General features: G+C 31.8%; 1 protein-coding gene across 1 annotated transcript; it reads right to left on the bottom strand.

The window, feature by feature from the left end:
* Positions 1-3,201: 3,201 nt before the first annotated feature.
* LOC128172298 (lectin BRA-3-like) lies at positions 3,202-11,818 on the bottom strand. Its single transcript, XM_052838093.1, has 4 exons — positions 11,478-11,818; positions 6,566-6,639; positions 4,988-5,075; positions 3,202-3,455 (listed from the first exon to the last, which is right to left on the bottom strand). Exons 1-4 carry the CDS (start codon positions 11,776-11,778, stop codon positions 3,202-3,204), a joined length of 717 nt encoding a protein of 238 aa, XP_052694053.1. The 5' UTR covers positions 11,779-11,818.
* Positions 11,819-12,021: the final 203 nt, after the last annotated feature.

Raw genomic sequence — 12,021 nt, 5'->3', positions numbered from 1 at the left:
AGGAGCAATAGTAGTATCGCTTCTTCGCCTTCGCACTTTCGCAATCGCATCTTCGCTCCTTCGCCCTCGCACTTTCGCCTTCGCAACTTCGCGCTCTCGCATCTTCACTCTAAAGGCAAAAGTGCGAATGTCGAAGTGGCCCATCGGAACACCATTCAAATCCGATATTTTCTTCTTGCTTATTTATTAGATTTGTTACAATAACAAACTGTTAATAAAACTATAAAAATTCCTTCATAAGAAAAATGTAGCAGCAACCAATCAGGTTCTTCAATACTCCCATTATCAATATGTGAACGTTTTGAGTTGGAAATAATCAATATACATGACAAATAGCAAACCAGTGCACGTGTAAAGACAAACAAAAATAATGAAAATTTCTGTTGACATGAAGAAAAGCAAAAAAAAAAACAGGCGATTGAAATGGTTGAAATCGATGAACTTCATTTATTAAAAAGAAAGGCAATTGTTTACATAGCTTATTAGGTGATGGTTATTGTGTAACGTATTTTACTGGCAAATTCCCTATATAGGAAATGAATTACTGAAGTCCATATTACTCAAATTCCCAGTAGAAATTGTTTAGAAAAGAACTATATTTAATATGAGTTAAATTTGCCTCCCATAATTCGCAAGTTTAAAAATTTAAAATTTTAAAATTTCATCAAATTCTTATGTTATTTTTTGGAATAGTTTATAGATTGTTTTGTGTGTTATGTCCCTTAATTTTAGTTTTTACATTCGCTTGCAGTATATAACATCAAAAGTACGCTATTTTTGCAACTCAGTCAAAATCAGTCCAAATCTAACATTTTTCTTTCTTCTTTTTTTTAAGTGATGCTTTACAAAATGAACAAACTTTTTGCCGCTTATAAGTCTAGGATAAATACATCTTTGATGAAACTATTTTGATTGTTTAAGCAATTGTGTAATATTTGTTGAACAATTATTTGAAAATCGGCCGTTTTAAAATTGCTGGAATGCGGGAAAGGGTTTAAATATTTATGTCATATTTAATATTCATATTACAAATTCAGAGGAGACTGTACAGATTTGCTTATTAAATCTTAACTGCACATTTGGATTATTTGATTCCCCTTTGAAGAGAATAGCATTCTCTGAAAATGTTAAAGGTTTTATCCCGTCATTGTTAGGAGTAGATTCTGATTAATTTTGTTTTATATTTTTAAGGTCCTGTTACCAGCAATTTTTAGTTTTCCTGACCAATCTATATATAGATGTTGCATATCTTAAAATCCCTTATTATTCTATTCAAAAGTATCAGATACATTTCTTTCTACATGTTAACTTACTGTACTTCATTTTCCTTGTAATATCTTTTATTTGTTCAAATACGCATCAGCTGACAGTTATTCGTTCAACTTAAATTGGCGCGATGAGTAATAAATTGCAATTCATTTCCCATTATTACAAACTTGTTATACCTGTAGTAACAATAACATGGACTTCCTCTTGGTGTGTACCTTCAAATTGAATACATGTACATGTATAATAAAAACATCTTTTTCACATCTACACTCTCTCACATCTCATGTTCATAAAATGTGATTGTAATTAATAAAACCTACTTCACCAGTACTCACATATTTGGTAATAAGCAAAAAATAATAATCTATAACATTACGTTAACACAAAAGTACAATATAAAACAATGCACGTTTTTTTTAATATCTATTAGCAGTTATGCTGGTTATAAAATCTTGCCTCCCTTTTTTAATGATGCAATTAAAGGCTTCCTCATTAAACAATAAAATGGTCAATCAAACATAATTTTCATTTTTGAGTGGGTGAAAGTTTTAGGGATTTTTTTTAATTTTTACGCTGAATGACTTAAACATGAATTTAGTATGTACCATAATTTAATTATAAAGAAATTAAAACAATGAATTAGTATGTTTCTATTCGCAAATTAGTAACAGTTATTATTAAAAAAATGGTATATATTGTTGAATTTAAAAGAGGCTGTTGTATAGTTTATATACGTGTAGCAGACGCTGATTTCCGCCAAAAATACTATACAGAAAAAAGGTTAAATAGTATGCATTTACTAATGTTGTTTTTTTTCAAACGATGTGTTGCCAACTGGCTGTCCTCAGATTAAATATAAAATGTAAGCATATTGATCAATGAAAATGTCAATAACAAACTGTCAACCATCTCATAAATCCATAAAATGAATTGCAACTTCATAACAAAGCATCACAGATCTCTAACATGTATTCCTTTTAAAGGAATGATCGGCAATAATGATATATTGATAGCTAGAAGCAATCAACATGATCAGTTTGATGTAAAATAATTAAAAAAGTACTTTTTTTTTTGTTTTTTTTTTTTACAAAATATAGAATATTTGGAATCTGTACACCATAATTTCATCATTATAAACCGTCAACAAATTTAATTATGAAATAAGTTTTGGGAAAGCCGTTCGTAAACTCCTTGTCTAGTTTTTAATTTTTAACGTAATTATTAAATGTTAATGTATCTTCTTCTTCTTCTTCATAATACAGAGTAGGGCTCTTCAAAGAGCATTAACACGTACACAAAGAAAACGTTGTATTAAAATAATTAAATGCGACTCAAAAACATTGAATGCCATCATAACGTGCTATTGAGGTCGCATTAAAACGTAACCTTGTATATAAATCAAGCTGTCTTCCTAGCTACTATTATGCAACATCAATAGATCGAGGTCAGTTCATGGAGCATCTTCCTATGATTGAGGTCAGTTCATCGAGGTCAACTGCATTACTGAATGAATCTTTCGATCGAGAATCTTACGCGTGAGACAAAATGTGCATTCTTGAATTAACAGGTTGAACTGTATTTTATATATGTTTGCATCTCTTAAGGTAAATGAATTGCAATAAAATTGAGTAAAATGTTATAAAAATACTAACCCAAACTTCAAGTTTTTATAAGAACTACTTATGCAGGCGGAATGTGTGCGCACGTGGAAGCATTTGCCGGATGCCTCATATGGACACAACAGTAATCGGCCGAAGCCGATCACAAAAATAGGGATAGGATCAGCTGCCTAGGAAAAGTGAGCATCCTCTACTGACCGGTCACGCTCGCCGTGTGCTTCTCGTTGTATTCGGGAAAAAACGAACAACATAGGAAATCCTCTCTGTATATAATCTGTATATAATTAGATCTGTTTATAAGGAGGTCTAACCATTACGCATTTTTTTCACAGATGAATGGCTTTAAATGAGTACACACTCTGTCATTCCATTTCCCATTTCTAAACACGTCGATGCAGTCACGAACCGCAGCCTTATCAGGGGCGCCTAAGCTTGGCTCTGTTGGTTGCCAGTAAGAAAAGCCGATTGTCGTGTTCGAGTGGTCCCACACGTATTGACCTTCAGAGTCAAGGTCATTCCCACCGGTCCAAGCTGAGCATGTTGTGTAAACGTTAGGAGGACAACTTTCTGAAATTTTATAATCAATTCCTTTTGAAAATATAATTAGCTAAAAGACATTGTCAAAAAGCTGACGGTAATATTTAATCAAAGACATAGTTTGAAAAAAGCAATTTATGGGAGGCATGCGTTTCTTGGACATTTAAAATGATTAAACAAACACCGAATGTTAGAAAAAAATGTTGTCTTGCAGCGAAACACAGTAGACATTTCATTTCGTTTTGAAAAGAAACACTGAGCATTGTTTATGTTTTAGATAAAGCAATGTACAAATGTAAAGATATTGACATACTATTTACAAAAGAGTAATGCTTAATGTGAAAGGCATGTAACCTTGTTTTATGTTTTTAAATATTAATATTAGTCATTATCATAAAGCAGCGATATTTAACAGAATCTTCTGTCAATTAAACACATCTGTAAACCAAGAATAAGACTCGTTGTTTGATAACAAAAGAAAAAAAGCTTAACTTTGTCTATCTTTTTAGGTAGAACATAGCATATAAACCAAATTTTTTCTATAAGTAATTATTTTTGAACATATATTATTTCGTACCTTTTTATGAAACCAATATTTGTTGTCATATAACAGAAATTTGATCTCACATGTTCATCTATATTGTACTAAAGGTATCCTTTTAATATCCGTTCATTATATTGTAAAATGAAACGAAAAAAAAAATTCTAAAATTTAAATATGCTTCAATCAAAGCTTTAATTACAAGAATAAAATATTTTTCTTAAATATATTAATAAAATGATAAAATCACGACCCTTTACTGTGTTTATCTTAAATTAAACACAAGTTTACCATGTAAAACCATTCTCTGTTTTAAGCAACATTAAATGAATTCTAATCTCTAAGGAATATATCTGATATGGGCTTAAAATGACATCATAAAAGGAACTCCCTTATTTTCCTGTAATTCTTTGTTCTATTTGTACAGATATATGTGAGTTTTTTGGATAAATTTCATTTTGATTTAAGTGTATACAATTTAGAAATATGACATCGGTAAGATAACCTTGATGAACAAACAAAATATTTTCATCAGAGATGTATCTAGCCAGATTAATAAGTGATTAAAAACTTCTCCTTGTTTAAAACGTCGCTCTGTATTTCCCATGCGTAAAAAGATAGGAGAAAATGGTAATTTTCGACCGATTTTGATTGACTTATAAAAATAGCATCACTTCTGATGTCATATACTGCCAGTGAATGCAACTGAAAAACATATTCTATAACAACTCTTCTAGCAAATCATATAAAAATTTATTGTATCCAAAACACTTTAAAAATGGCGAGTTATGGGGGACAAATTTGACCCATATCATAAATAGTTCTTTAAAGAAAAAATTATGCTTTTTTTTATTTACAAGGTTTTTCCCTTAAAATGGTTAAAGGAAATACCATGTTAATACTGTATCTTTGTTTCTTTTAAGTGCGATTTGTTCCTTCAAAACACCAACACTCTGATGTCTGTTTAATGATTAGACTTATCAAGTTACCTTTACTACTAAGTAACATGACTGTGGTTTACCTTTCATAATAAACGTAGCCGCCAACCATTCCGATTCTTCTTGAGTTTCAATTTCTACCAGGTATGCACATAGTTTCTGGCATTCTAGCTATTAATCAAAAAATCAAACATTTAAGAAAAAAAAATGAAATTAAGGAATAAGCTGAATAAATACCTAACTATTACCTTAGCTACTCTATGAACAAATACTCTCAAGAATTAAAAAAAAAAAACATTTCCCAAAAATGAATAAAATAGGAAACCAGGGACAATTTTAATACAGCAAGAAGCCGTAGAAAAAATCTTAAAAGTTAAGCGTGAAGCGTTTTATTTCTTTCTAGGAGGTGATTTTTTTTTTTAAAACTATGAGAGAAAATTTTTTCGGAACAAGTCATTAACTAATTTAGATATCAAATTGTATCAAATTTTACATTTATTAACTAATTGATATATGCTCTATTAAAGAATATTAGAAACTGGAAGTTCTAACTGGGTATTTTAAGTGAAATGATAGGGTCAACTAAGTGAAATGAATTCTCTAATTTAGCATTCCTTTTTTTTTTTTAATAAACAAGCGTTTTCTTCTTTGATGCTATTATTTTACTTATATGTCTTTAAAAACTGAATGTCACTGCGTCCCTGTTGTGAATACCAGAACATTACAAAATATGATTAATTTTATATTGATATCATATCTTCCCGATTACGACAAAGAGCACACGGTTGGTGTGACCGTTCAGCAGAGTATGCTAGCTCCTTCTAAATGTAGGCACCTGATCATACCTCTTTTCAGAGTTCCGTGTTGCTCTGCTTTTGGATTTGTATTTCGTTACATAGATTTTTGAGATGGTTTGTTGTTGTCATTTTTCATATAGAAAATATTAATAAATTTTACCGAGTCTTTAAAACCCTTCGATTTTATGTCATTGAAATTTATCTGCTAAATGTAGATGATGTTATCTCAGTGATGTAAGCTACCTCTATATCTGCACGACACTTCAAAGAAACAGATTCTGGCACGTTGCGTGAATTACTATTTCCTCTTATAATCCAATTCCTAACAAACAACCCTTGAAATTATCACTTATTGTCTCTGTATACTATTGTACTTCAATTTCCTATTTTGACGGCAACATTACGTTGTTTGATCATTACTGTACCTTTGTAACACAGTTTCATTATACAAGACTGGTTGCTCTTTGATATTTTCTTTTTATGTATATCGTTTTTGTAAAAACAACCACCTTTTTTAAGAAATGATGTTTTTAAAAAATGCAGTTGTTGTCAAATTGATACTGAAAACTGAATACCTTATGTTATTACAACTGATTTGGTTTACCTTTAAACAAGAGTGCGGGTTTTTTTTGCAATAAAAAAAACATTAAAATCGGTCATTTTTCAATGAAAACATTAAACTAGTTTCGTTAAATAAAAAAGCAGGTTTCAGGTACACAAACACTTCGGTTGCAGTATTTAAATGGTTATTTTAATTTGTAATGCAATAAGAGAAAAACATGGGTTTTGAAATTTAAAGAAATATTGAACATACAACAAACTAAAACAAATACATTAATACATGTAACAGTAATATTACAATACCTTAGCGACCGCCCATGTTAGTTCTTCTTCTCCATAGAAATAATAGTGGCCAGAATGTTCTACCCAATTAATGTCTATAAAGAACAATGACATAAAGATAAGCTAAAGCAGACAGTTCTTTTAAAATGTGACTTATAGGCTTATACGTTTGCATTACTCTCAAGAAATTTTTATGAGTGAAAATATAGGATCGCTTTACTACAACATGTTCAAAACATTTCTGCACAGTTTCTCTTCTCACCACACATTTTAAACATGTTATGTTTTCTTAAAATTGATTCAATATTTAATCCGAACTTAATCAGAATTATTTTACTTATAAAAAAGACATTGATTTTTTATTTTGGAACTTACAAGCAATATGTTATTATACATATTTTTTGTAAGAAGATCGTTGATAAGTCAGCATGTATATTTTGTATCAAATCGCAAGAATATAAAATCACGAACGCAGAACATTTATCCATAGTTCTTATAGCTTTCAACTATAAAAAAATAATGACGAGATTTTTACATCGCGATTTTACGAAAATATAAATTCCTCGCATTGAATTAAGAATTTACAGTATTTTCGTTATTGTATGAACGACACGTAATGGCATCTAAACAAGTAGAGTATTGATAATTCATCTCAGAAAGAGAAAGGATTCTTTGCAAAGAAATATAATAAAAAAAGACTAGACTCTAGTTTCAAAAGCAACAAAAGATTACCTGTTCTTAGATACATGTACATGTATGAATCTGTGAGATATTGATTCTTTTATCGGGGAAAAATGGATATAATATTTACTGTGAAGGAAATTTCCAGAGCTTACTTTCATGTAAAACAACAAAAATAAAACAATAAAAATTCATATTCTGGAGTACTTCCTGTGAAAACCAGAAGTTACGCCGATTCAAACAAAACATGTTAATCACATTGACATACATAAGTCGTGTTCGTGGTAAAAGAATTGATAACAAATTCAATTGTTTTCTATAATTTTAATTCATTCAAAAATTACTTCTCCTTGCAACTTTCATTTCATTATGTTGATCTTAACTTTTCGTTTTTGACGTTGCGCTGCATGTCGAATTTATGATCTAGCATGCTTTCATTTCACTTTTTTTTATACCAAACAATACTCGGTTTGAAAATATAATTTAAATGCAAACCCTTTGCGGCACAAATTTAATTTACCGGTGTCTTCGATTAACTAAATAACGCCACTTGACTACGTTAATTTGGGACAACCCTCGTATTGCATAGTTTTTTAACATAAATGTCATGAAAATATTACTTAAATAAACGGTAAACTGATTTCGAAATAATGATGCCTGGCTTATAATGACACTTAAGGAAACTCATGCTAACGAAATGAAACGAATTGTTTTTTAGTCTGACTTCGAAATGATTAACATAGCACGTTATATTGAGAAGAGCCCGTTTCTAAAAGTTTGGTAATACACCTAGCATTTTATAATGCATAAATGCAACTCAAGCATTACAAAACAAGAGGCCGATGGGCCACATCGCTCACCTGAGGAACAAGAGGTATGATAAAATCAGCTCAATGGAGTCATAATACAAACTATCTGGACAATGTACAATAATTCATGTAAATCCTGTATAAATAAAATCCATTTTCCCCTGGATATTCTTATGTTTATAATCATTAGTCCCTTTTCTAACAGGATGATTTTATAGTCATATCATATGTTGAGTATTGCAGATCTAAAAAAGATCCCTAACAATAGTTTATATATGGGATATAAACGTACATCAAACTCTGAACCTTCTAATTGTCCTGGGGCCAAAGTCTTAACAATTATAAAGAATCATCTGGCTGATTAGTTTCTGAGAAGATTTTTAAAGATTAACCCTATATATTCCTTTGTTAAACTTTGACCCCCCCATTGTGGCCCCACCCTACCCCTGGGGATCATTATTTTCACAACTTTGAATCTACACTACCTGAGGATGCTTTCACACAAGTTTCAGCTTTCCTGGCTGATTAGTTTCTGAGAAGAAGATTTTTAAAGAATAACTCTGTTTATTCCTATGTAAAACATCGACCTACCATTGTGGCCCAAACCTACCCCCAGGGGTCATGCTTTTCACAAATTTGAATCTACACTACCTGAGGATGCTTCCACACAAGTTTTAGCTTTCCTGGCTAATTAGTTTCTGAGAAGAAGATTTACTGTATATAATCATATGTTAAACTTCGATCCCCCATTGTGGCCCCAACCTACCCCCAGGGGTCATGATTTTCACAACTTTGAATCTACACTACCTGAGGATGCTTCCACACAAGTCCCAGCTTTGCCGGCGAATTAGTTTCTGAGAAGAAGATTTTTAAAGATTTACTGTATATATTCCTATGTTAAACTTCGATCCCCCATTGTGGCCCCACCCTACCCCCGGGGGTCATGATTTTCACAACTTTAAAATTTACACTACCTGAGGATGCATCCACACAAGTGTCAGCTTTCCTGTCTGATTATTTTCTGAGAAGAAGATTTTTAAAGATTTACTGTATATATTCCTATGTAAAACGTCGATCCCCTATTGTGGCCCCTCCCTACCCTCGGGGGTCATGTTTTTCACAAATTTGAATCTTCACTACCTAAGGATGCATCCACACAAGTGTCAGCTTTCCTGGCCGATTAGTTTCTGAGAAGAAGATTTTTAAAGATTTACTTTTTATATTTATATGTTAAACTTCGACCCTCCATTGTGGCCCCACCCTACCCCCAGGGGTCATGATTTTCACATCTTTGAATCTACACTACCTGAAGATGCTTCCACACAAGTTTCAGCTTTCCTGGCCGATTAGTTTCTGAGAAGAAGATTTCTTAAGAGTTACTCTATATATTCATGTTAAACTTCGACCCCCCATTGTGGTCCCATCCTCAGGTGAGCTAAAAAGGTTAAGTTTACAATTCAATAAGAACAGATTTTGAAAATTTTCGTAATAAATATTGACAATTTTTTATACTTTTTTAATCTTTAGCTTTTAAGATCTGTGTACAAACATAAAATTGTGAGCAAATCTCTGTATCTTGCTTATAATTCGAAGCTTAACACTCAAATATGGTTAGTAAATAGAAATTGTAAACAACATGCACTACATGTATAACAAATAAAGAAAACAATTTATTTTTTCGAAATAAATCATATATAATACATGGATATACCTACATATTTCCGTAAGCGATATCAAACTCTATTTAAACTGAATAAACTAGAGAAAATGCCGAGCATCTCAACAAAACCTATTGCATTAATCTACCATTACGCAAAAGATAATGCCGAATTACCGATAGAATGAATTGTATTTCAGTACCCCTACATCAGACTTTGCTTAATATGCGCAGGTAAACAGTTAACGTAACTGTTTGATTTACCGAAGTCTCTGATTGATTTGATACGAAAAATCACGAAATACAGACGATAGTTTCCAGGTTACAAAGCATAAATAATGAAAACGAAACGAAAATCAGAACAAGCTAACACCAACGTCATGTGTGAAAACTGTCAACGCATTGAAATATTTAGCCTCAATTTACTTCACAAAATCGGCACCAATATATTTTTCATGTTTCAAAACTTCCCTTCATACGCGAACTGTTGCACAACAAGCAAATTCATCATAGTCAGATCGACCCTTTTTCGTATAATGTCATGGCTGCTTTAAACAAAGAACCTCGTTTTAGAAGTATGGAATACGAGTCTTGGTAAAATGGGTATGCAAACCCGGGCCGTGGCAAAATAAATGCCAGGGCAGATCGGCAATCGTCAATTCCAAATACGCATTATTTTGCAGCAATATCTACAGCGAATACAAATATACTAGTCCATTAAAAATCCTGAAATTTTAATGAGATTGGCAGATTAATAACTGCCAATCTTTTGTTTTGCCTACCCATTTTACCGGATGCCGAGCCCGATTGAAATACGCCTTTCCTTTATTATTATTTTCGTAATAACTTCGATTTGAAACAAAATTACACCTTAATTTTTGCAATTTATATGTTCCTTCCCATAAGGATAATTTATGCTAAACTACGTTGAATTTGCCTCGGTAGTTCTTGAGAAGAAGATTTTTAAAAATGCACCCCCCTTTTTCTACAGTTTCAAGGTTTTCTCCGCTTTGAATACAGATCGGACTTTAATTTTTGCAATTTATATTCGCCCTCCCATAAGGATGCTTTGTGCCAAATTTGGTTGAAATTGGATAAGCAGTTTTAGAGAAGAAGTTCAAAATGTAAAAAGTTTACAGACGGACAGACGGACAGACGGACGGACGGACAGACGGACAGACGGACGACGGACAAAATGTGATCAGAATAGCTCACTTGAGCTTTCAGCTCAGGTGAGCTAAAAATTGAACAATTAGCTCGGTGATATTAAAAATGAAATTACAGAAAAGAGATATTGGGACATGTCCAAATTGAATATCAATTAAACATAAGCAAAAAAAAAAATCCAGCCTAATAAACGATATAAGATATTCCGTCGGAGTTTTTATTCATTTTTTCTTTGAAGTTTTAAACTTATTTGCAAGTGGCCCTTAAAATATTAAAATAGAATGTTATATACAACTGTGGTTTTATCAATATTCTTTGAATACGATTTCCGTGAGTTTTGCTGTTAAGCCTACTGAATTTAAGTTCATTGAGATGCAAATACAATTTCCACTAACATTTTGTATTGATATGATCATAAACCACGAATATACGCATCCTTGAAACTGTTTTTTTCTCATTGAATCCATGAAAACAGATACCCTTGAATATTTCTGAAACCACAGTATTAGTATATTTTTGATTAAAGATTCACGAATTTTGTGTCTTAATATACTATAAAAATTGTCAAAATAGAATAATATAATTGGATATTCATTTTCATTGAGAAATGACGATTTACCTTTTTCATAGTGTAGACATTGTAGAGATTCCAGGACGACATACTGGTACGAGGAGCTTCCCTTTTGTACACAATGTAGTCCAATACACCGTTGACTCGTCTCGCTGTAAAGAATCTCAACACAGTATTCGTCTACCAGACAATGTCCTGCACAATGAGCAAGACTTGATGCGCCACTTAAAAACACTGCAAGGGATGAATTGGCCACTTGTTTATCCAATCTGGAATACAGAAATTGCCTTTGCAGACAATGAACTGAAAAGAAGAAACCAACAAGAAACCAACACGATATTCTGAACATGGTCTAAAATATATGGTAGTTTACTGTTATTAGTAAAATGTTTAAACTAAAAGCAAATTATGAATAAAATATCATGGCACACAAATTCTAGCATTGATATTTAGCTAACCTGAGCCGAAGGCTCAAGCGAGCATTTCTGTTAAAAAGTTCGCTGTTTCGTTGTCATCAATGATCTTGTTGTAAACTTTTCACATTTTCATCTCATTCTCCAAACAACTGGGGCAATTTAAATAAGACATGACA

Source organism: Crassostrea angulata, chromosome 2, assembly GCF_025612915.1.
Source record: "Crassostrea angulata isolate pt1a10 chromosome 2, ASM2561291v2, whole genome shotgun sequence".
Lineage (NCBI taxonomy): Eukaryota > Metazoa > Mollusca > Bivalvia > Ostreida > Ostreidae > Magallana > Magallana angulata.
This window is presented reverse-complemented; position numbering and strand designations above follow the sequence as displayed.

What these genes read in the sequence shown, in the direction of transcription:
- LOC128172298 (XM_052838093.1), bottom strand. Translation starts at nt 11,778, where the DNA reads ATGTTCAGAATATCGTGTTGGTTTCTTGTTGGTTTCTTCTTTTCAGTT. An exon ending in TAACATGGGCGGTCGCTAAG is followed by an intron (nt 5,076 to 6,565) that starts GTATTGTAATAT and finishes TTTGATTAATAG; the next exon opens with CTAGAATGCCAGAAACTATG. An exon ending in GGCTACGTTTATTATGAAAG is followed by an intron (nt 3,456 to 4,987) that starts GTAAACCACAGT and finishes ATAAAATTTCAG; the next exon opens with AAAGTTGTCCTCCTAACGTT.